The sequence below is a fragment of the Lethenteron reissneri genome, chromosome 36 (assembly GCF_015708825.2).
Source record: "Lethenteron reissneri isolate LAM-NWPU_2019-01 chromosome 36, ASM1570882v1, whole genome shotgun sequence".
NCBI lineage: Eukaryota > Metazoa > Chordata > Hyperoartia > Petromyzontiformes > Petromyzontidae > Lethenteron > Lethenteron reissneri.
Window position 1 is genome coordinate 10,893,177 of NC_083814.1, and position 26,597 is coordinate 10,919,773.

The following is a 26,597-nucleotide window of genomic DNA, read 5'->3' on the forward strand; positions in this document are numbered from 1 at the left end:
TAGGGTCAGTTCGCTTAAATGTGTCGTAAAACCCGACCTCCACCCGACACAGCCAACTAGGAAGGTTTGTCACGTGAACAAAAAAAAACCGTGGCAATTAATCACCACTTGAGCACACCGGTGTTTCGCTGGCATCATTGCCAGGCGATTGCCAGCGCAGTGTGGTGTAGGCGCTTACCCAGAACCTCGGTGAACACCTGCTTCCAGTGCTGGCACGTTTGGAATCCTCGACGGAGCACCGAGTCGGGGGGCAGGCTCGCCAGCTGCTGCTGCAGGAACGCCTCCCAGCGGGCATAGTCATCCAGCGAGTCCAGAGCAGAGCCGCCGCGGTATGTGACCTGGCATGGGCGGGCGGGCAACCACCATCACTCAACCACCGTGGCGCCCACGGTGGCAAGATGAAGGCTGCTGGACAATCTGTATTGCATGTCGATTGTTCCGAGTGATCAAGTTAACCTCTCATACGAGTGAATAGCCACCAACTAAATGGCCAAACACACGGCGGCACAAAACCTTTCTCACCCCCCCCCCCCCCCCCCGCATCGAAGACTCGATGAGGATTTCATGCATCGATAAAGGTGTGAGTCTGTCAAACACCAGGCTGGAAAGTGGCCTACAGGTGACTTTACGACCCATCAGATGTTTCAATTGGCATCGCCCGCAGAATCGAGGGAACAGCCAAAGGGGCAGCAGTCGGCCGTACAGAAAGTGTCACTCTGTGCGGCCTGCTGATGGCTGTGCGACACACTGGACGGGCGCAGCGAATCAATGATCGGTGCGTGGCAGAGGGTTGTCGGGTGAGCCAGCCAGCAGCTCGGAAGACACAGAGATCGGCGGACGGTGCAGATGTGACTATCGGTTCGCACACACTATGTGGACGGGCCCCCCCCCCTCTCTTCAATCACGGAATTAAATGCGTGGGTGCACTTCGCCCGCCCGTGCGAACGCGCACCAATGTGGCACCGCGCAAATCAAAACGGGTGGCGGTGGCGCCTCTAGCGCTCCGATAACGTGCGTGGCTTGCGCCTCTGACCGCGGTGGCGGCAGAGAAGGAAGAGGAGTCAAGTGCGCGGGCCGCGGCATTTTCGCCCGTCAGCCCCGTTACGTCCGATAATCTCGCGCCTATTACTCCTGGCGCTCGGGCAGAAGAACGAACGGCACCACCGCGCCTGCCAGGGTGACCCCAAGAGGCAAACCTGGGTGGACTCGTAAGTCACATCGGCGGAGGGGGGGGGCGCGGATGGGTAGGGTGAAACTCATTAAGGCTAACCTTTTGCTTATAAAGCTACGCTATTAGGAGGAGGAGTGCTATGATTGGCTCGTTTGGCTTTGCTCCGTTTTTTTTTGGCCTGCGGAATTTCTACCGCGTACGGTAAATGGAAGGCAGAATTTTTTTTGGTAGGCGCAAGCTGTAAAAGTAGAATAATGGTTTCAATGGAAGGTTTAATGACCCCAGAGGTTCATTAAATGTATCCGCCGTCTGCCCAATAATTTATCTTACGGCTAAAACTTTCATCTTTTGTTTCCCAAAAATAATGGCATTCTTTTAATTTTTGCCCGTGACTTTATACTTCGAGCATACATAGCACCTTCGAAATTGTTATAAAGGAGATGTTTTAATAATTGCACGTTCTTGGCATCAAGGGTCAGCCTCGCCTCAAGTGAAATACCAAAGCTCATACAGACAGCACAGCACAGCCCATATGGACAGCAGTATCGGCAGCCCAAGGCTGTATAGCATCAGGGATAATGTGTTCCACTCAATGTTCAAAACTGTGCCAGGCTTGTAAAAGTTGTTTATCATTAAAATGTAAACCAGATAGAGGCAAAAAAAAAACATTTTCCACCAATTTAAATTGGAGAAATTACGTGAATAAAACTACCGTATTAAATTTCGATTTAAAGCTTTCGGGACTGCAGAGGTTCATCTTCTTGGTTCTTTCGGTAAAGTCACGTAGAAGGAAAATAATAAAATAATAAAAATTTTACATAATAAAATAATTCTCACGACGTTTCGGCCACAACGCAAGCAGCCGTCCTCAGGTGGAGAACAGGTCTGTCTTCTACGTGACTTTACCGTATTAAAATTGAATACGTAATTAATGACCGTGCCAATACTTGTTCATGCATATACAACAAATTGAGTTTTTTTTTGCCTGTAGGTGAAACCTGGTATCCCGCCGAAAACCCACGCAGGCAACGGGGTGAACGCAGAGCTCCACGTGACACAACGGGTGTCTCCCCTTTGTGAAAATGTTCAATATAATTCGAAGGCCGGAATTTTTTTGGTTATTAACAGGTGCACGTATAAAAATCCATCGCATTAAAAAAAAATAGTTCCGCAACTGAAGTCGGCTAATTTCCAGCTCTGAAATTTAAATATCAGTTTGACCGTCATGCGATGAATATTGGTAGCGTGTGCGGAGCAGGTGGCAAAGTGCTGCTCTCCTCCCCTCGTCTGCGTGGACCAGAGGTCACTTGAATGCATCTCAGAGGGAGCCGTCGCGATATCTGCTGCTGTGGGCGATTCTATAACAGCACAACGAAGGGGTTGCAACGGCTCTGGCAGGGACCCGGATGGAAAGCACATCTGGTGGCGATGACACTGATAGCAAAATGGAACAAAATTGGGAAAATATAAAAACAGTTACTCGGAGTTTTAAAATAAACTGACTGATGAAACAACATATTGATTAGCATTATCTGTACCATCAACATAATCGCTGAGAGGCATTGGAAAAAATAATTTGCATAGATTTTGCACATCACTGGACATTAAATTAGTGCCTAATTTTCTGGCACAGGGCATCCGGTTATTTTTAAGGAATTTGAGAGCGTTGCACTCTCACACGCGCGCACGCACGCACACAACTGCCCCACTAATTGTCATCGTTAAGGCCCATTACTGACGAGGGGTAGCACAGCATCCATTAGGAGGGCTGGTGGGGCAGGGAACGGGCTGGCGGCTAGGGCTCGCGGCTGGGGAGGGCGGAGTCCAAGGAAGCACGGCAGCCCCGGAACACAGCAAAACAAAACGTCGCCGGTCGTATGCCTGCGCAACACCCACGCGCGGCATCTGCCAGCCGTGCTCGCGCGCAATTCCATTTGGACCTCCGAAGCGTTATTCTTTGGGTCTTTCGGTAAAGTCACGTAGATGGTTAAAAAAAATAACAAAAACCTACGACGTTTCGATCACAACACAAGCGATCGTCATCAGGAGGAAAGAGGAGAAAAGCTGCTGAATGCAGACTGTTTTATAGGGTGTAGTCCGAGGGTCATAAACGAAGTGGGCGGGGATAGTGATGTAATGTGAGAGATTAGCATGTTAATGTGAGATCACAGAAAGGCGTCCGTGACAAGTGCATGGGTGGCTATGTTAATGTGAAAGATTAGCATGTTAATGTGAGAGATTAGCATTATGTTAATGTGAGAGATTAGCATGTTAATGGGGGATCGCAGAGCCACCGCGACGCAGAGGTCGGCGTCCGTAGGTGGCCACGGTGGCACGAGGAATTCAACCTGTTAATGTGAAATTGGAGAGCCGAAGCCACGGGGAAAAAATAAAAAATAACATCGGAAGGTGGCAGAAAGGGAACAGCACAGCCGGTTATGACTTAAATTGGTTGATAACGTTATTCCAATGATTGCTAAGTTTGTACCCATTTTCTCGGTTGAAATTGTGTCTGTGTTTATATATCTGGATGGTTTCATGAACGTATCTGTGTTGATAGCCAGTGGGTTTGCGAAGTACCTTCGTCTTAGAGAAATCAATTTCACGTGAGCCCACCGCATTAAAACAATGATCAGCCACGGCCGGGGTATTGGTCCTACCGTGTTTCAGATCAGCTTTATGTTCACGAACAAGGTCCAATACATGTCGCTTAGTTTACCCAATGTAACTGCAGCCGCAGACACAGCTTAGTTTGTAGAGGCCGGGGTATTGCATGTCAGGGATCACATCCTTCACAAGATGGGATCAGATCACGAATTTCATGTACTGTGTTAAATCTTGTGTTTGTTCATGATTTTGGAAATATTTTTGGTGGCCCCTACTATGTATGGCAAGGTGATGGTTTTGATTTGGTCCTCAGATGGTTCTTTCCCAACAGTTGGGGTGATAGATTTGCGGATTGTGGAGTCTGGATATCCATTCATCTTGAGAGCTTGGTATATATGTTCCAGTTCACTGGCTAGGTGATGAAGGTCGGAAATGCATCGAGCGCTATGGTGTAGAGTTTTGATGAGGGAATTCTTCTGAGATGGATGGTGGTGGGAGTCAGGTTTTAGGTAGGCATCCGTATGGGTGGCTTTCCTGTAGACAGTGTCCCATTGAGCCATCTGGTCTCTTTTTGATTAAAACATCCAAGAATGGTGGCTTGCCATACTTTTCCACTTCCATGGTGAATTTGATGGCTGGGTGTATGGAATTGATGTGGTTGAGGAATTGGTTCAGAGCTGTGGCCAGATGACGAACATATCATCTATGTACCTCTTCCAAAAGGCCGGGCGTAGAGTGGATGCCTGGATGACATCTGTCTGAAATTTTTCCATGAAAAAATTGGCTACAACTGGAGATAAGGGAGAACCCATTGGGGTACCTTCAACTTGTTTTTAGAATGTTCCATTCCAGGTGAAGTAAGTGTTGGTGAGGCAGTGTCTCACCAGGGCCGGTACATCAGCATTCAGTCCTTGTTGAACCAAATCTTTAATGATTGCAATGGTGTCAGGCACAGGAACTTTAGTAAACAAACAGACTATATCGAGACTAACGAGCAAATCACCTGGAGATAGTGAGATGACCTTAATTAACGATATCAAGTGAGCCGAGTTAAGCGCAGCTTTCCCGATATGTAGTGCACGTGTGCCTTGTGCACAATGAACTGCTCGACAAAAGGAAAGAGTGGGCCTGGGGGCACTTTATAGTAAGAAAATAAAGAAATCAATAAACGACATGTACTACATGGTCCGCGGGTTGGGCCAAGGTACATGGTAATGGGACAATAACACGGTAAGCGAGGGCTGTTCGACATTATAACATTAATGGGAAGTGTTCAAGTTCATTTCAAGTTCAAGTTCATGTATTAGGTGTAGCCCTGTGAGCCATTCGGCTCTTGAATCGGGTGCAACCGCAACAAACAAAAAACAAAAACATGAACAAAAAACATCTTAAAAGTGAATATGTGACTGAGTGCAAACAGAAAATCCAAGAAAAGACAGTAAAATATTGCAGAAAAAGCACCGTACACAAAAATGTGCAAAAATCCCAGTGGGATGCAAGTCAAACAACAACAACAACCACAAGACAACTTAGATTAAGGCCATCAGTCTAACTCTGTACTACAACAAAAAAACATGTCCAAACCAAAAAAACTTATCGAAAATCACCAAAATAAAGCCATAAAAGCAATGAAACAGTGGTCATAAAAGCAATTAAACAGTGGTGTTGAGGCGGACCAAAGGGGATTATGCTGTTCCACAGCACTGAGCGGGTGCTGTTGAGAAGCTTGGTTCAAATCCGGGCAAAGATATCCTGACCGAACAAGGTTTTAAAATACATCGATTTTTTTCAAAGTGACCACCGGTGGCTCAGCAGTCAGAGCGCTTGAGCCAGGATTGCTGAGATCCTGGGTTCCAATGCCATGCGAGCGAATAGTCGTCACTGAACAAAATTTCTCCTAAAAAATCTTCCTGTATATTTCTATAACGCTGGTCAATACAAAAGACATATTAACCGTTGTATATTTACAACCTGGAGCTGTTTGTTGCTGACTGCTTGTAATTTTGGAGATTTGGGCCCGTTTTCAGCAACTGTTATTAAAAAAATGAAACAAAGGTTTTTAAAGTATATTTTTCAAAAAAGGCTTGTTTAGCTCACCAGTCAGAGCCCTGTGCTAGCATCGCTGAGATACCAGGTTCGGTAGCGAACCCACGCCAACCACTCCACACCACGTATGTAGAAATGAAAAAAACAATTTCAATAAATAAAATGTACTTAAAATAAACAAAGGTTTTTAAAGTATAGTGATTTATTTTAATAACATTTTATTCATTGAATTTTTATTTTATTATTTATTACCGAAAAAAAACAATGAGTATCATTTCTGCAGTCACGAAAGCTTCAATCCTAGATCACTCCACACCACTTATCTCAGTGGTCCCGCCTCAGTGCTTCAACCTTGAAGTTTACCCAGCCACCCCTCGCAGTCCTATTGTTCCACAATAACAGGAGCAGCAGGAGCAATTATTAAGAAACCACAGTAGCTATGCACTTTTAAATCTAGATTGAAAACTAATTCATTGAGAACAGCTTTTTGTGTTTCTTTTGTTGTCGTTCCCCTGCACCTCCGATTAGCATGGCTGGCTACATACGGTGCAAAATAAATTCAACGTGCATACGCACGTAGCATATTCTTAGGTTTTTTCCGGTAAAGTCACGTAGGTAAAAAATTTAAATTGATAAAAGTAAAAGAAAATAAAAATCACGGCCTGAAGACGGAAGCTTGTGTTGCCTCCGAAACGTCGTGATTTTTATTTTATTTTACTTTTATTAATTTAAATTTTTTACCTACGTGACTTTACCGAAAAAACCTACGAATATGAATCCTTGCAGTCACGAAAGCTTCAAATCTAGAACGTACATAACATTTGGAATGACCGTACCGGGGGCTATGGGAGACGAGGTGGTTGCTCTCTGCACGTGTGTATGTGTGTGCGGGAACCCGGGAGGTCTCACCGATTCGAAGGCGAGCGACAGCCAGGCCACGCGGCCCTCGCGGAAGCCGAGGGCCGCGTGGGACAGCTGTCCCGGCAGCAGCCGTGGCTCGGGGAGGTCGCGGCACTCGGCGCTCATCAAGCGCAGCACGGAGGACAAGCTGAATCCTGCCTCCGGCACAAGGGTCGAGGTGGAGGGGGGGTAGAGTGGGAGAGGGTGAGACAGGAGCCGGTGGGTGGGATGAGGGTGGCAGACGGAAGGGGTTATAGAGCCAGGGGTGTCCAGACACCTCGAAAATGTTGAGATATGGCTTGGAGAAACCCAGCAAGATATGTGTAACGAGCTGTACTTTTCCTCCACTTTCTCCACGTCCCCTTTCTTAGCCCGACACGGTGGTGGTCCAAAGAGTGGGTGATGGGGGAACTCGCAAACCTCCCTCAGAGATCATATGTTGTATTTTTTAAATTAATGTTGGCTCCTGTTTAAAGCGCTTGTTATTTTTTGACTGCCCTAGATCCGTCTTTGTTTCACTTCTCTATATTGCGACCGGAGATCAAAGAGGAATATGCCCTACATGTATCCTCTTAACCATATCGCTGTATTCCACCAGCTGATGTTTGCTTCTTTGGTTTTCCTTTCTTAAAAAGCCCAACATTTTATTTTAAAGAGACAAAAATCCCCCATATAGCCTTACTAGACTGTTGTAGCAAGTGCGGTTAGCGAGCACCTATGAAGGCTGGCACGGCTCACGAGGGGGTGGGTGCCCATAAACCACGCCCTGCCACCTTTGTCTCCCCAATGGTGATGTTTTGCACACCGCACCAAGTACTTATTTGAGGCCGAGTCGACCTAGGGGAGGTCCAGGACCGGTTTAGATCATCGTCACCGGTGTTTTTCCGTGAGCGGGAATAGAACTCGGGTCACCGGGTTCGTAGCGCAGCGTAGCGCTAACCGCTACACTACCGCTAACCGCTACACTACCGCTCCTCACACATACACACACAGACACGCACACAGACACACACACACATTTGTATAGTACGCAGTTATCTTCCTTCTACAAGATGACATAAATGCTGATTGTAGTGATGAAGGAGCCTTTAAATACACAAAGAACCTCAACGCATCAGTCAATAACACTGCCTCTCTATAAAATAAATATATACGTTGTCAAGGCCACACTGTTCTTGACGAATGCGTGGAAATTTGTTGTTAACCATCCCTGCTGCGCGCCGCTGCCAACGCAGCATCATTAAGTTATCACATCACAGACAGTCGGCTCAGCACCGATTTCGGTGAGCTGATAGTTGTGTAGATTTTGTGTAATTACTTCACGCGGATGCGTAATCGGACCAATAACCAAAACTAAAGCTATGTATTTACCAGGTGAGGCCCACTGAGCTATTTAGGTCTTTTTTCAGAAGCGACCTGGCCACAAATGATAACTCAACGAAGTGGCTTATCACGTGGAAATGTTTAGCATCCAAATAATCTAAACCTCATGTTTCTAAACGTGGAGGGGAAAACCGGAGGACCCGGAGTTAAATCCATATAACCACGTGGAGCGCGGGGGGACATGCAAACTCCAAATATACAGGCGTCAGGGCCAGGATCGTACCCACGACTTCCTGCATACCAGGCGAGCAAGATAACATCTCTTAATTTTGGAGCTTTCGTGACTGCAGGAATTATTCTTTGTTTTATTCGGTAAAGTCACGTATATAGATAAAATAATAAATTAAATTAAATAATAGCATACGACGTTTCGATTGCAACACAAGCAATCATCATCAGGTATAATGAAATAGCGACATAGAATCTAACCAGAAAACTATAGACAGACATATAAGCATGTTTACTCATTGACATGTACATTTTTTCCCTACCCCCTCCCTCTCTCTGCCTCCGCCCCCCTCTGTCTATTTAAGGCCACCCCACAGAGACGATCACACCTCTCTGTACCTGGGTTGCTCTCTCTATGTATCTTGGTGATATCTGTCTGCTTATATGTCTGTCTATAGTTTTCTGGTTAGATTCTATCTCGCTATTTCATTATACCTGATGATGATTGCTTGTGTTGTAATCGAAACGTCGTATGCTATTATTTAATTTAATTTATTATTTCGATTTAAAGCTTTCGTGACTGCAGGCATTCATCTTCTTGGTTCTTTCGGTAAAGTCACGTAGAAGGGAAGTAATAAAATAATAAAAATAAAACATATTTTATTATGTTTTATTTTTATTATTTTATTACTTATTTTATAATGTTTTATTTTTATTATTTTATTACTTCCCTTCTACGTGACTTTACCGAAAGAACCAAGAAGATTAATTTATTATTTGATCTTTATACGTGACATTACCGAAAAAACCAAAGAATAAGATAACATCTCGCCAAACGCCGAACCATCCGCTAGTAGTGGGACACCCTCCCCAACCTCCTCAGGGCGTCTTTGCCCCAATAGTTGCAGGGACACACGAGGCGAGAGCCGTGAATGGTGGGCGCGTGCGCTGGATCGAAGAGCGCTGTCCAGAGGAGAGGACGTTACGGCTGTCGCGGCTGCGATTGATTCTCTGTTCACCTTCACTGTGACCAACTTAAGGGGCTGCCAATTCTCGCCATTGTTTATCGATACAACATTCACTAAAGGTAACCCTAAAGGTCACAAACGGTGTTAGACCTATTAAGGTCAAAAGGCAATGTTCCCACGCTCAATACGTTGCCGGGCGATGTTCATCTCCATTTGCAGCCCGAACACAGCGGTATAAACTATACGTCCTTGTGACAGGAATCAACCCTTCCAGTTGACAAGCACTATTACTAATGTCAGTAAAAAAAAATCTATTTTTTTTTCAAAAACTCGACGCTCATCTCTGTTAACAACCCCTTTTCTCATGTCTAAAATTCCACATTTCGATGGCAAGGGCCCAGGCAATCCAAACATAATAACATAATATACTATACTTGTTTTTAAAGTGCAGGAATCCGTTTGAATGAGGTTGAACAGCGATTGTTGCATCCAATTAAGGAGCCAATATTGCTGTAAGAGGTGGCGGTACCCACATTAGACTCCACTACATATGATGACTGTCACGCACCGATATATACTGATGGACGGACGGAGGTGGAGGAAATTCAAGAAACTTGCCCAATGATAATTGTTTTTTTACTCTTTTATTGGCAACAAAACTAACACCTTTTTTACAAGGAGTCATGTTTGCATTGACCACAATACCTGCAGTCGGAATGCAAACAAAAAAACATAACTCTGATAATGTATACATTGTCCTTGAAATTGATTGGTCCACACCCGAGACAGCTTTCCTTAGAGCCTAGTCTCACATGGAGTTGGACCAGATGACGCAAAAAGGCACATGAAAGCTGTCTCGGGTGTGGACCAATCAATTTCAAGGACAATGCATACATTTTCTTGGTTCTTTCGGTAAAGTCACGTAGAAGGGAAGTAATAAAATAATAAAAATAAAACATAATAAAACAATTCTCACGACGTTTCGGCCACAACGCAAGCAGCCGTCCTCAGGCGAAGAAACCAAGAAGATGAATCCCTGCAGTCACGAAAGCTTTAAATCGAAAAATGCATACATTATCAGAGTTATGTGTTTTGTTTGAATTCCGACCGCAGGTATTGTGGTCAATGCAAACATGACTCCTTATAAAAAAAAAGGTGTCAGTTTTGTTGCCAGATAAAAGGGTAAAAAAACAATTATCATATTTTGCTACTGCTAAATGAGGTTACAATGGTGTAACTTGCCCATTGTTGAAACGATCCCCCCCATCCACCGCCCCAAAGTTACTTTTGCTTTGGCCCCCCCAGTGGGCGCCTAGCCACCACCATTGTTTGTGGACAACAGAACGGATATTCAGATTGTTGCCGACATCGCCATTGGCATGAGGCGGAGGATGGGGGGGGGGGTCGCAAGCTGCCATGCGCTTGTCAAGCGAGAGTTGGTAAATGTCACCGCGACTGTGCGGACCCGCCGCTCTCCGTGGGATTAATTACCGTCACATTTTTTTGAAATACCTGCCAACTCTGCTGTTTTATTTGTATTCTATTATCTCCGCCTTTGTTTGGTTTGCAATCAGAAGCGCGCATGCACGGCGGGCGTCCCACCGCTATCCCGACCGCCGGTCAGTTGCGAACCGCGCGGGAAAATCCGAAGATGCGTCGGCGAGTTCGTACCCCGCATCGGCGTGCGTGTGCGGGAGCTGTCGGCGTTATTCCCGCCGATCGCCTTTAAACGACCAAAAATCAACAAGAGAAACGTGTAGATTTGAAGTTTTCATGACTGCAAGTATTCATACTCTTTGGTGTTTTCGGTAAAGTCGCGTAGGTATAAAATAAAAAAAATTAAATAATTTTTCGGTAAAGTCGCGTAGGTATAAAATAAAAGAAATAAAAAAATGTTTTATACCTACGTGACTTTACCGAAAGAACCAACGAGTATGAAGAGAAACGTGGTTCCACCATTCATCCGGGAAAACCCCCTACCGAGTTTAAAGGCCATTTTTTTATATATATATATTTCAATATGGTCCTGCGCGCCTGGAATTCCAGCAGCGGTCCAACCGCCATCGCACGACTGAGAGATCACCGGTTCGGTTCGGTCTCCCGCTGCACGAGTGTGAAACGACGGGGTGAGTTTTGAGTAAATCTCCCACCGCCTCTCTTCCACCCCGCAGTGTGACAGAGCACACCACAGTTGATCGACCAGCAGGCCCCCGTGTGGTTGGGCAAAGTGCCTGGCCGGTGTGGACGAGGAGGCGAGAAACAGCAGAAGCTCTCTGGAGGCCCTTCTGCCAGCAGTGGCATGAACAAGCAATTCCAGGGTTCATACTGTTTGGTTTTGTCGGTAAAGTCACGTAGGTAAAAAATTTAAATAAATTATATCACGACGTTTCGGGCGCAACACAAGCGTGCTTCTTCAGGTGAGAACAACTTAGCGAAAGCACACCGCTTAATTAATTTTTTACCTACGTGACTTTACCGAAAAAAACAAAGAACATGAATACTTGCAGTCACGAAAACTTCAAATTTAGAAATTCCAGGGTTGCACACCTTTGCCGTTTTCCTTCATAAAGGAGTTTATAGCCAATTTAGTTCTCAGAGAGTGTTATTGTGGCTCATTAAAACGCAGCCTCGAAGCAAAACTGGCTCTGTGTGTTAACATTGAGTTAGACCACGTAAATATCTAAAGCATATTCATAATTTGGGAGTAAGCACCCTCTCATCTGCAATTATCTGAATGAGATGCATCATGGTAATTGCGTTTCTTATTTTTTTTTATTCTTGTTGAACAAACGCTGTGGCAATTTAAAACCACCGCCATGCAGCGCTCAATAATTGCTAATTATTTCGCATTTACATGTCTCTATTTTTCTGAAAATGTGCTGAAATTTGTTTACCGTATCACAGGCCACGCGTGGACCCACTGCCAAATAAAAAAAAATCAATTAAAATGTTAAATTAACTTATACGAATTGTTACCGCGCAAGCCGTTTAAACTGATAACGTGCGAGCATGAATCAAAATTAGCGCTAATGTGCTGCAGTGAAGCAAATAATTTAGTGGTCAATTGGAAGAGTAGCGGTGAGGTAAATTTTCTCATTTTAGTGTTTATTAAGAATGTCTCGCTTGCCGCGTTATTAGAACATTGCTACGAGCGAGCCGTTGTGAGGCAGACTGTCAAGACCAAAGTTTTAAAAAAATTCTCCGCACGCCAAATAAAAGCCAACAGCGCACCCATTGCCGACAACGTTAAAATATTGACTTGGGAATCCTTTGATCTCCCCCCCCCCCCAAGCCTTCCCCCTCCTTGCCCTCGTCGCTCGCCTGCACGCGACGCCCACGAGATGCAGCGGGCATCGCGCCTCGCACTGCTTTCAATGAAGGCGTCGAAGCCGCGTCGCCGAGAATCACGTGGAGGAGAAGTTTCAATTCGTTTGTTGGCGACATCTCAAGTGCGGCCCGACGTGAAAACTCGGCGGCGCAGAGGCTGACGCGCTGTGCAAATGAACCCGGTTGACCCGAGTTGGTTTCGGGGCTTAGGCCCACATTTAGTTGTGAGCGGTATTCGAGCCCCCGCTCACTAAACCCGCATTCACCGGGATGGTGAAGCATAGCCTTCATCTAGCCCGCACGTTGACAAGATGGATGTAAATGTGTGAATGTCGAGCTTGTTTTGCACCGAACGTAGCCGACCGTGCCAATCGGAGGTGCGGGAGATGGACAGAATAACGTTTCGAATAAATTGTTTTACACGTGTTGCATGTAAGGTTTTTGATCAAGGTCGCACGGATCACATACATGAACATTAACAAGGAAAACGGAACGAAAAATTATAATTGATTAGTGCAGCATGCAGAGGCACATGCTCGTTTACTGCATATGTACATTAGGCCCAGAGGTCATGAACAGGGCACATGGATATGAGAGCAAACAAATTAGACTTTTTACCGAAAAAAACCTAAGAGTATGAATCCTTGCAGTCACGAAAGCTTCAAATCTAGAATTAATATCCTCTACGGGGAGGAATTTCACCTATCTGTTAGAGTTTTTAACAGACAACGAGACAAGAAGTCACAGCTTCTCGAGACGCTGGCCTTCCTCAAGAGATGCCGCGATAACAAGGTAATACCCATCGCTTTTAGAATTTCTCTTTACTTGATACAGCAATCGTGCTGTGACGGTTCCACCTGAAGACGGAGGCTTGTGTTGCCTTCGAAACATCGTGTTTTTTATTTTACTTTTATTAATTTTATTATTTACCTACGTGACTTTACCGAAAAAACCTAAGAGTATGGGTATCATGTTGGTTGTTAAAGGAGGGTAACAATTGGCTTTCGGCAGGACACATTGCTCGCACAGGTGCCTCTATTTGAGCCTTATCATGGGGTGACAGCCAAACAGAGAGCAAATGCCCGACAGAATGACCGCCGCAGAAGTAGAATGGGAGATGGCGAAGACTTTGAAAGGCTTTTATCCAGCAGCGGATAGATCATTGTTTAATTCTGATATATTTTTGTGAATTTTTTTTTCTTTTTACAGGTGAGCCAAGCACCAATTTCTATTGAATCTGATGACTTTAAAAAAAGGAAAGTTCTACAGGCTCTTCAAAACTGGCCAAACGCCGCGTGAACATCACCTCGCGGTAGTTGGTGAACAATCACAGCGTGACGCTCGTGCCAGATCAAACGTCGTACGGGTCGCTGGAGACCATATGACCAAACTTCACCACGCTGCTCAGCGCGGGGTTGGTGAAGGTGTGGAGCATAAGCATCGGAGAATTAAGGTAAAACAATGGATTTTGTTGCACTGCCCTCTGCTGACTTCGCAGTCCTGGAGCCCTATGGCAAATATTTTTAGAAGCTCAGTGATCACCCATCCAAGGACTGTGCGAAGTCAACCCAGCTTAGCTCCTGATCTCAGGCGAAATTGGGTGCGTTCCAGGTAATTTGATCGTGTCAATTAGTCAATTGGTCCCATCCTGATTTGGTTATGCCATGCCAGGCAGAGATGGGCGGTATCTAAATTACATTTAATTTACATTTTTATGTGGAATCTAAGTGTTGCACACCTAATGTTTAATAATAATAACAATGTTTAGTTTCATACAGCATCTTTGTTCATGCAAACAGGATCTCACAAATCGCTGAGGAGCCACGGACAAGCTGGAAAGTAGCCCAGGTGGTGAAGAGACACCAATAACTGGCCAAGTATATATAAACGTGTCGTTAACCCACCACCACCCGACACAGCCTTTATTATGAATAACACTGGTCGCGAAAGCCTACGTGTTAAACTGCCCAAGCCCTCCTACAAATATGTTTAGATGCTTCAGCCAATTAATACGTGTGTACGCATGTGGGAGGAAACCACAGCACCCGGTGAAAACCTATGCGCGCGAGGAGGCAACGCTCTATCCCGTACAGAAGGGGCAGGTGATATTAGTACACACTTGCTGTATCGTCCCCTTAAAGCTTTCGTGACTGCAAGGATTCATCTTCTTGGTTCTTTCGGTAAAGTCACGTAGAAGGAAATAATAAAATAATAAAAATAAAACATAATAATTCTCACGACGTTTCGGCCACAACGCAAGCAGCCGTCCTCAGGTGAAGACCAGGTCTGTCGGGGAGACAGCTTGGCCGAAACGTCGTGAGAATTATTTTATTATGTTTTATTTTTATTATCTTATTATTTCCCTTCTACGTGACTTTACCGAAAGAACCAAGAAGATGGAGGTCATTTGTTCAGGGGGCTTGGTCAACGCTCGCGCTGACGATTTCAGTCCCTGGCCGCTGCTGATTGGCCACGGCTGACGACGACGACAACGGCGGTGGTGGTGGCTGTCGCTGCGGCCTCACCTGACGGCAGACACTGAGCTCCTCCTGGCTTGACGAGCTGCCCGTTGGCAGCGAACGCCTTGCACAGACGGCAGAGGTGGGCGAGCTCCCGCACCACGTCAAACTCGGGGTCGAACAGCACCTCGCCCTGCCGGGTTTCACGCGACAAACACGGACAGGTACGCACAAAGCACGCGCGCGCACACACACACACGTGGCATATTTACTCAACTGAGATTATAAAATAACAATCATCGTCTCTCCTGCCCTACTGGCAGACTAATGCCCCAGGTCCCGATTTCGCAACCGAGACTCTATCTTCGTTCTTGATTTCTTACCTGGTTTCATGAAATAAACTTTAAACTATACAACAGCAGCTGGAGCATTTGCCACCAAGTGGCGGTGATGTGACCACAGTGCTTGTGCCAGACTAGGAGCACTTCGAGATGCATGTGGAATGTCAAAAGGCTCGCTGGCAGGAGGGAACGGGACAGACCTAGGTGCAATGAGTTGACTGACCGAGACAACTGGGAGATGCACCAATTGTGATTCCCATTTTCACATGTAAAAAGTATAACCCGTAAAACTAAGTTTTTCACTATAAATCCTTTATATTCGTGGCGGCTAGAGTCCTCTCGTCCTCTGGCTTGAGATGGCTGCCACCTATGGGTCAGATGATTGTCTGCCAGTATTAAGCAATTGGTAATTAAATATTTAATTTGTTCTCCCTAAACAGTGTGAAATTTTGGAGAAAAAAATTTCACGAACACTAATTGTCTCACGCAACGAGTCTGTGTGCAAAATGTCAGCTCGATTGGATCACGGGAAGTGGGTTAAAAAACGACTGAAAGATTTGCACAGTCGTAAGCAAGCAAGCAAGCACGCAAGCAAGCGAACTTAATATAAAGGATGTAAAAGACCCCCATGTAGCCTGAAAAGTTTGGGGCAAGTGCTGTTCATCAGCCCCTTTGAACGCCGGCACGGCACACGAGGGTTTGGGTGCCCAACACCACACCCGACCGCCTTTGTCTCTCCAGTGTCAATGTTTAAACACCGCACCAGGTACTCATGTGAGGCTGAGTCAACCTTTGCGAAGAAGCCCAGGACTGATTTTAAATAATTACCACCGGTGTTGACGATGAGCATGTATCGAACTATAGAACTCGGGCGGCCAGATTTGTAGCAGAGTGTGCTACCCACCACACTAACGCTCCAGCCACATGCACGCACACAAGCCACTGGGGAGGTTTGAAATTTGAAATCTAAATTGAAAACTAATTTCTTTAGAACAGCTTTTTGTGTTTAGTTTATTGTCCTTCATGTGCACCTATGATTAGCAAGGTTGGCTGCATACAGTGCGAAAGAAGTTCAATATCCATACATGCAAAGACATACTCATCGCTCAAAACATTGACATATTAGAATGAATTATCATTTATCGAATTAATTAACGTCTGGGAATTGCCTGATAATTATTTCTATCGTAAATATATTTTTTATCGAAGTTTCCACCAGCTATTAAATACAAAACAAGATGGGGGGTGGGGGGGGTGGTGGAAATACACACGCTAAACCTTCCTCTAAGCTCCGCGGCTAGAAATTTTAAAAAGAAATCTAACTTTGATCCTCTCGCGGCTAGAAGCATGCTGTGCGGACAAAGCGAATTTACAGCTCGGGAAAGTTTTCACTTTGCTTCCAACGTGCGATCTACACACGCGCGCACGACCCACCGTCACAGCAGGCCCAGCTGTGTCCGCGCGGCTAATAATTACGCCGTCAGCTCCCCGTTATTAAACGCGGTGGCGAACCGGCAGAGCTCTTCACCGTGACATTCCCCGATAGCGCTCGTGACACGACGAATATTTTTTTTGTTTCATTCTTGCCCCCTTCTCTTTTTATTGTTTTCAAAGCACTATGCTTCTCTTGTCGTGCGCGCGCTCCACGACTCTGACCGCCACCTCCTCTCTCTCCCCCCCCCGTCTCGAATCAATAGTTGTTATTTTGGCTCTTGCAATTTAACAGGATCGATCTGACATTCATGTGGTTCATGTCCGAGGCCCTCCAGAAATCATGTATTGACGGTCGAGAGGAGGAATGAGATTGAAAAGAAATGTACGTGTAATTTTTAAAGAAAGAATTTAATATTTAAATATATTATTTATAATCAACGTTTTTGGGTTTAGATCGCGTTATTTATAAATGTGTCGTAACCCTCCACCACCCGACACGGCCAATCAGTAAAAATGTGTCACGTTGACAAAGACAAATAGTTCACTGCTTTAGCCCACCAGTGTGTTGAAGCCACAACATTTACAATTTGAGTACGACGTTTCGCTGGTAATTGCATCCAGCATCATCGGGCAATTCGCCAGAATGGTGAGGCTCTGCTGTGTCCAAAAACGTTGATTATGAATAACATTGGTCGCGAAAGCCTACGTGTTAAATTTAAATATATTATTAATTTCCCTGAATTAAGAACTATTTCACGAGTGTAGAATTGATATTTCTGCAAACTGGCTATGAAAACCCAAAAAAAACCATTTGTGAAGCAGAGGCCTGAGGCAAGAATAGGAACGAATTTGCTTTGATCTTTAATGCGGTTCCTAAATGCGCTAAAATTTTTATTCAACTGATGGGATTCTTTTATAAATTCGCAACTAAAAATATTTATAAACATTCTGTTTAACCAAAACAAAAGTTTCACGAAAGCTTCGAGGATTAAATAATAGTTGGTTATATTTTACACCCAAACTTAGAGATTAATTTCAGGAAACTGGGTGATGCACTCCCTGCGTTGTTGACAAGCGGCGTTCAACTTTGTCACTGTGCCTTTCCTGATGGCTGCTACAACGTAGGCAACATGTTGAGCAAAATCCATTGTCCTTGATTTTGTTTTGTTTTGATGCCACCATGACAACAGCTGTCACACTGCTGCAAGCTCTCAGTCACTCGCCCCAATCAATTGTAATCAATTCTCCCACATTTACCGATTCCTCGTCCGATTGCTTTCACCTTTACTCTGGCATCTCTTGGCCACCAGGATACACAATAGCAGCCGCCTGACATTATTACACCTACATATATACGCAGACGCAAGTGTGCAAGTTACAACATCTCCTTGGTTCATCTTCTTGGTTCTTTCTGTAAAGTCTACGTGACTTTACCGAAAGAACCAAGAAGATGAATCCCTGCAGTCACGAAAGCTTTAAATCGAAAAAAAAATCTTCTTGGTTCTTTCGGTAAAGTCACGTAGAAGGGAAATAATAGAATAATAAAAATAAAACATAATAAAATAATTCTCACGACGTTTCAGCCACAGGTCTGTCGGAAAAACAGCGTCTGATTCAGACGCTGTCTTTCCGACAGACCTGTTCTTCACCTGAGGACGGCTGCTTGCGTTGTGGCCGAAACGTCGTGAGAATTATTTTATTATGTTTTATTTTTATCATTTCCCTTCTACGTGACTTTACCGAAAGAACCAAGAAGATGAATCCCTGCAGTCACGAAAGCTTTAAATCGAAATTTAAGTTACAACATGTGAAGATGTAGAACGTTACGCTGCAATGCAACATGGGAAATACCCATAATGCCCTGCTGTCGCTTTGCAAGCATTGTAAGTGCATGCCAGCGTGAATTATTGGCATCCGTCTTTAAAAAAAAAAGTCTCAATTGAAACATTAAATACAGATGCAAGCAAAAAGATACAACGTGTAGTCCTTTATAACACTTGTCTTTGAGTCAGCACACCAACGGAGTGGCATTCAGAGAAACCATTCTGTTCGCTCCACGTTCCACGCTTTTACCTTCGCCAAGTGTGGGCCAATTACGGCTATACTGAAGAGAGAAAGGGGGAGAGGAAGAGAATGGCAGGGGAAATGCCACTTTCATGAGGCTTTTGGCAGCAGTGTTCATTTAGTCATCATGTTTTTTTTCCCCGGCTTTGTCAACAACTACCTTTATATTCTAGATTGTATGGAACCTTTATATTGTTGTCAAGTCTTAGACTGTGGAATTCACGTAGTCATTCTCTCAGTCTTGTCACCTAAAGCAGTCAGATGTTTTGTTGTTCAATGTTGGTGGGAGGAAGGCACAATTTCCCCCCACCCTCCTCCCCAATTATTATCAGGTCAGCCAATCGGCGAACACATTAAATCTATTTCTATACACATGTAGCCAGTTACCATGATTTCTCTTGCTCGGTGCACTAATAACGCTACTAAATAACCTCAGTCTGCATCTTCAATCAGACTCGTTAATTCTATCTCATCACGGCCAATCGCGCTCCGGTCTCTGGTTTAGTGGTCACACTCGATGACCTTTGTCTGCTCACAGTCACTGTTAACAAAAATAGAAAAATATATAAAATAAGGAGACTAAATCGAAGAATATTTTCATCGCCAACGATATTACCGCTTGCCGAGCGGCAGGCCACGACCCGACACGAATGGCAGGAAGAACGATGGCAGGGAAAGAAGCCGCAGTTCTCAAAAACAGGGAATTGCATATCACCCCTGTCCATTGCGAGCGGTCAAAATCCCACTTTCCGTGCACACACTGCTAATCCGGAGGAAACGATTCACATTCCCCCCCCACCCAAGTCTGTTCAGTGCCAGTGACACAGCCCCTTTATACTGGGAAGTAGAAGCAAAGAAATTCATCTCCCTGGCTGAGAATGCAATATTTCACCGGGCGGCAAGCGATCATTTTTAAAGCAGATCGTGTCCTGGAATTGAATTACGATTATAAACAAAGGAGAGGATGAGGAAAGTGGTCGGGGCGTGGGGGCGGGGGGCTAGGGGTTGGGGTGGTGTGCAGGGGTGGGGTGGGGGAGAAAATCCCATCCGGGTTAAGCTATTCGGTTACTGTGTTATGTAACATTTCGTCCGTCCGTCGATGCGGGAATTAATCGCCAACGATTCCGCGGGTTTACTCTTCGACGACCGCATTCACCGTAACGGGTGGCCTCGGAGCGATGGTGGCTCGCGACGTGGCATTTTAAATCATCGTTTAATATACCTCGCATGTGAGCATGGGGCGACGCGTTAAATTACAACGGCGCTTTGCCGTGTCACCATCCCTCGGACATTTCCCAGTAAAATTATTATTGCCATTATCTCTATTGCTGTAAATGTGTCGCGCGCTCCCGCCGTCTATAAGGGCATCGACGGTGTCATCCCATTTACCCCTGGACTCAATGAGAGATCGAGCAGAGCAAAGGAAAAGAGCGAAAGAAAGAAACGCAATAAAACGAGACGTAGTGCTACTAAGACAGGTGGTGGAAACTCGGTGTTCTCATGACATGGCCCTGTCTTCGTCAGATAACCACTGCTCTTTTTCCCTCCAGCCTCACTCAAGCGTTACTAATGTTACCAATCCTACAGTGACAATGACGATGATGGTGATTGAAGGTGATGGTTGATGTCCTTTATTTACCCAGGAAGATCCTGTATTGAGATATTGGGTGAAAAATAATTATCTGTATAATGAGCATTTAGTTTCACGCGGGAATAAACCAGACTGCCTGTAAAATATCCACGCACAAGAGTGAACAGCACTCAAAGCTCCACACAGATAGATTCAAGAATCCATTGCTGGACTGCCATATCTTGACCACCTTGCAGTCGAAGGTTACAATGTCTGGTATTCACAGGCCATTTTCTATCCATGTCCTGTTGAGGTTCAACCCTGCTTCGCATACAAGAGCAGACAAAATTGTGTACATTCAGGATAGATTTATTGTAGGCATTAGTGATTATTGCTGCTGCTGATGATGATGATGATAATGGGGCTCAGTCAACCCTTGCAACGATTTTAACTTCGGACTTGATGGTTGGGAGTCCTGGCACGGTCTATGACATGAGCTATGAGCCAACCTCCTGCTCAAATTATGCCTCTAAAAACGAATTCGTACGTTTGTAATTTGCGCCATTCTTATATCACAAGGCTATCAAGAAGGCGTTATGTTTAACAGACGGGTACAGTCTGTTAGTAGGGAGGCAATGTTGCTACGTCGCTTTGCGTTCTCACTTCTCAAATGAACTCAAATAAAGCCAGACAAAAACGCTCGTGGATAAAAACAAAATGAACAAACAAACCCCGCCATTACTTCGTGCTCTACAGTTTCAAGCCGGATCTAAAGAGACACAAAAAAACAAAGTCATCAGAAAATAAACTTGTTTGCAATGAAAACCTAAATTAACTTAGTTCCACGATGGCTGACAAACTGTTCACGTGACACGTGCCACTATATTCACAGAGCCATCATTTCATCCTGAGAGCTGAATGATGATACCCTGGCAAATAATAAAAAAATAAATGAATTTGAAAATATTTACCAACAAATGACTTAAAATTCATAAGGAAAAATATAATGTAAAGAAAACTTTTTTCTTACATTTCCAGTTTATAGCAAGAAGTTAAGACGTAAATAATGCATCGGTGCAGATGATAGGTTTTGTAGCAGACAACCGTTCTGAGAAACAGCTTAGCAGCATTTAAGTCTAGTTTCCAAACAGTCCTGGAACATTGCAGAGCCAACTCACAAAAGTGACAACCACACTACAAATCAAGCAAACACATTTAGTACGGCTATGCCGCTCCAGACTAACCTGAAACCCAAAACAAATACATATCAAACGGTCTCAGCATGAAAGCCAATTATCAGCACATTTAAACCAAAAGCGTATTTTAAAAACGAGGCAAATGTAAAACAAAATACTTTTTAATCACATGGATGGTTGCAGAGCAGATATTTTTTTAGGGTGTAAAAAAAAAAGTCTAACGCAGTTTCCTGCTCAGTTGATCATGGGCAAAGTGCTCACAATCTGGTTACAGCCCTGAGCCAGTGGTGGACATTTCTCGCTCCGATGGTGGATAGCCACTGTTGACTTTCGCACAAAGTGGTAGTACCCATTACTATATTTACCCTGGAGGGACTGATGGGCTGACTGTACCCCCAACCAGGATAAAAACTCACAAAACAGATTGCGAGTGACTCACAACATTAAAGAGACAAACACTTTCTAAAGCCGACGGATGGCTCCAGAACATATTTTTTTGGGGCGTGGGGTGGTGAGGGGGAGGAGGCAGCTGGCATTCAAGGAGGGTTAATAGATCTCTATAAATAAATCGTATTATCTAAGTGCAAAATTAAGGGGCAGGGAGACAGCTTACCACCAAAGATGGAACCCCTTTACGACCTCTCATCCAGTGGGCATTGATTCTTAAAGAGCATTCATGAGGACATTTAGGCACCCCGACCCCCCTTTCCCCCCCACCCATCCCTTTTTCCCTTCTCCTACAGGGCTATCAGAGCTTGGGAAGACACCAGGGGGTTGTAGAGTTGATTAAAACATGCGGTTTAGACAGGTTTCCATTGCACTATAATCCGTAATGTGTGGGTTGTGCTGGTGTCAACCTTCTTTCTTGTCCTCTGCCTTGTGTACCTGAGTCATCTTGTTAATAATAAAATACTTTTGGACATTTTTGTTCACATAAATCGTCTTCTTGGTTATTTCAGTAAAGTCACGTAGAAGGGAAGTAATAAAATAAAAAAAATAAAACATAATAATATAATTATCACGACGTTTCGGCCACAACGCAAGCAGCCGTCCTCAGCTGTTTCCCCGACAGACCTGGTCTTCACCTGAGAACGGCTGCTTGCGTTGTGGCCGAAACGTCGTGAGAATTATTTTATGTTTTATTTTTATTATTTTATTACTTCCCTTCTACGTGACTTTACCGAAAGAACCAAGAAGCTGAATCCCTGCAGTCACAAAAGCTTTAAATCGAAATTCAAATAAATCGTGTCGGAGAGAGAAATCACGGGCTGGGACGAAACCCTGATGCTATCCCTCCGTGAGCCGGACAGCAGCCACGAACCTGTATGTCCAGTCAATGCCAAAACTCAGCTACTCCTCGGACTTGCGGGAGGCACGGGGGGACCTGACGATAGTGAGCAGCATCATTCACCACCTACGACCGACTGCTTCTGCTCGCTCGATACGACCGGATTTTTTTACCGGTTAGGCGGAAGCGGAGGTGGGGGGGTGTTCTACGTTTGATTTTCTTCCGTGCTTAGTTATTCCATCTCCGATCAGCGACAGCTGTAGCCACAGCATGCTCTCGTTAGAAATTCTTCGTGAGCGCGGTTTAAACGCGTTGATATGGTTTGTTAGAGTCTGCAGGAAAACGTCAGGATGTCACAGCTTCCGTCCTCCACCGAGTGGTGTGTCGAGGTTGCCATGGTTCGTGGTCAGTGCCGGATTAAGCTAGTGCGGGGCCTGTCGCATATGTTATAAAGGGGCCCTAAGTAAAACAAATAAATATTAAAACACAATTTTTTTTACTTGCATAGTAAAGTAATTGTATTTTTTTATTTGCTATACAGCCAGATAATACGACAAATCGCTAACCTTAAACACCCAGTCGTTCATTAACGTTGAAGGCAGTTTAGTACTACACCTATAGTAATAGAGCAAGTGCAGAATCACTGAACCGGAATTGATAGCTTGAAAGCGTTTAGTGCGGGGCCCGTGCAAGTGCGGAGCCCATAGCATATGCTACTTTTGCTACTCGGATAATCTGGCACTGGTCTTGGTTCAAGGTATGAATTGGGCACCCCATCCCCTACCACCGTAACAACTGTCTATCCACCCTCTTCGTAGCCCGGTGCCTGGGGCCTGTCCAGGCAGGTGCACCGCCTGCACACTCGATAGCAAGCTCAGCTACTGCTCTCAAGCTCCCGTCTGCTTTCAAATCGCTCCCTTGCTCTCACTCCCTCCACCCTGTCACTCTATGTTAATTGCCGTTGTTGATTGCTTCAATTTAAAACAGGTCAAGATGAATTGACCCAAAGTCCCACGCAAATTGTTGTAATTAAATGGCTTGAGAGTTACAAAGGGGGGGGGGGGGAAGCATGATAAAAAATATATCCCAAAATGTTGGAGGTTTATCGCGAACATAAAACATTGTGACGGTGGGTTTATCAGTTTTTTTATCCGCCAATAATATATTCAATTACTCAGATTAATCTGCAGAAATAAAAAACAATTGTGCAAAATACTTTAGAAATCAGTGCTATTTATTGTAATTCAGTAGAACTCCCCTTTATCCATGTGGGGTAAAAACATTACAGACTCAATTATCCATAATGTTATCGGCAAATTTACACTATTTATCCATGAAAAGATGTCACGGATTATGGGATTAATTTACCACGCAACTCTTATCGTAAAAAAAACCCCCATTAAAAATGGAACATTGGGCCAACGTTGAGGTAACGTTGAACCAACGATGCAAATTGCTTGCCACGTTGACCCAACGTGGCAAGCAATTTGCATCGTTGGTTCAACGTTACCTCAAAACCATATTTCCATTTTGAAAATAAAACATGCTTCAAATCGCTTTAAACTATTGTCATTGTAGTGCGTATTTAATGTGGCGCTGCACTCTGATGTTGTAGGAGAAAACATTTATTAAAAAGTTTTAATTAAGTAGAATGTGTTGTCTATATTTATTTAAAGTCGCGCATTTTGATGTGATGTCACATTTTTCAAACCCACCCCCCCCCCACCTCGTCACACATCCTCACAAATGTCTGACCCCCCCCCCCACCCCCTAGGTGCGTGACGTCATTTATGGACGGCCCCAAAGCATATGACTGCGGACATATTTGTAGTTTTTCGTGGACCGTACATCTCCCACGGAAAATAGAGGAGTCTACGTAAGCTGCGAGAAAACGGGACTGATCTCACCGTAGTGGGGGGAGAGGCGGCGGGTGAGGTGGTATTGGGGGGGGCTGCCAGGGAGAAGGGGGGGGGGCCGGGCAAGAACGGTCCCATCCTCTGTGAGCCGCTCTGCCTCACGGGTCAGCGAGCCGCGGTGGGTGGGTGATACCGGAGGGATTGGCAATTAATCGCAGCATTTACCCTGGCTGGCGGGCCTCGCCGCTTTGTTGAGCCTCGTTTGCATACGGAGCAATTAGGGGAAGGCGGGCGGACGTCTCCCAGTGATTACCGCAGGGCCCCCCCCCCCCGGATGGGGGAAACGCGGGGAACGACGCAGCGGCGGCTTCCACGGAATATATTATGTGCCGCGCAGCTTAAAAATAAACAGCGGTTAGTAACGCAAACAACTGTGAGAATATATATATACGCATGCATTTGTTGCTGTCGTGCCGGTTGTCGATGAGTTTAACGTTTTATCCCCCTCAGCTCTTGCTGCGCCATAGGTAAACTACGCCAGCTCGTGTATTATCCCTTCAGCTACAGGTTCCTTCACAGAGTTAAATTAAGCCATCTCACGTCTTCATCCGCTCAGCTACAGCTCCTTGACAGAGCTAAATTAAGTTACCTCACGTCCTACCCCCCTTTAGCTACAGCTCCTCCATAGAGCAAGCAAACAAACTGTGATAATTTTTCGATTTAAAGCTTTCGTGACTGCAGGGATTCATCTTCTTGGTTCTTTCGGTAAAGTCACGTAGAAGGGAAGTAATAAAATAATAAAAAATTAACCCGTAAAAACAAAGCTTTTCACTATAAATCCTTTATATGCGTGGCATTGGGGCGGCTAGAGTCCTCTCGTCTTCTGGCTTGAGATGGCTGCCACCTATGGGTCAGATGATTGTGTGCCAGCATTAACCAATTGGTAAATAAATATTTAAATTTTTTTCCATAAACAGTGTAACATTTTGGAAAAAAATTTTCACGAAAATTCATTCTCACGCACAACGAGTCTGTGTGCAAAATGTCAGCTCGATTGGGTCACGGGAAGTGTGTTAAAAAACGAACGAAAGATTTGCACGGTCCTAAGCAAGCAAGCAAGCGAACTTAATTCTAAAGGATTTAAAAATTACTTCCCTTCTACGTGACTTTACCGAAAGAACCAAGAAGATGAAACTGTGACAACTTCTATCAGCCCCCCCCCCCCCCCATGGCCCATACTCCTCGCTACACAATCGTGCACCCCCCCCCCCCCACCTCTGTAAAATAGTCACACAGTTATAGACCCCCACCAGCCCCCCCTTTGTAAAACGGCCGTAAGGAAGCCATCGCCTCACTCCTCGTCGACGCGTCCAGACATTCCCGGGGGCACCCCGCGTCACACTCCTGCAGGTCTCTGCGTAGGCCTGTTGGGGGGTGGGGGGCAAGTGCCGCTAGCAAGCACCTATTGAAGGCCCCCCCCGTGCACGCTAAACAAAAGGGGGGGGGCGCGATGTGGTCACCACCGCCCCCACAGCTTGGCTAAACTTTGTCTCTCCAGCTGCCGAGGTTTTCCAACCACATCGCCCGCCGGGTGATTAAAGGGTGAGTCGATGGAGCGAGGTTCTCAAGCCGGCCGGAGGACGTCGACTGAGCTCTGGTTTTGTGACATAGTTCGTCGTCTTCTTGGTTCTTTCGGTAAAGTCACGTAGAATGGAAATAATAAAATAATAAAAATAAAACACAATAAAATAATTCTCACGACGTTTCACATTCAGACGCTGTCTTTCCGACAGACCTGTTCTTCACCTGAGGACGGCTG

At 45.0% G+C, this 26,597-nt stretch overlaps 1 protein-coding gene across 1 annotated transcript in view; it reads right to left on the minus strand.

Annotated features, from left to right (window-relative positions):
* DISP3 (dispatched RND transporter family member 3) overlaps nt 1–26,597 on the minus strand; it is a 199,467-nt gene that overhangs the window by 19,142 nt on the left and 153,728 nt on the right. The window contains exons 17-19 of the mRNA XM_061566372.1: nt 15,096–15,222; nt 6,734–6,879; nt 179–338 (exon numbers count right to left, since the gene is read on the minus strand). Coding sequence (XP_061422356.1) covers nt 179–338; nt 6,734–6,879; nt 15,096–15,222 — 433 coding nt within the window. The remainder of the gene's footprint in view (nt 1–178; nt 339–6,733; nt 6,880–15,095; nt 15,223–26,597) is intronic.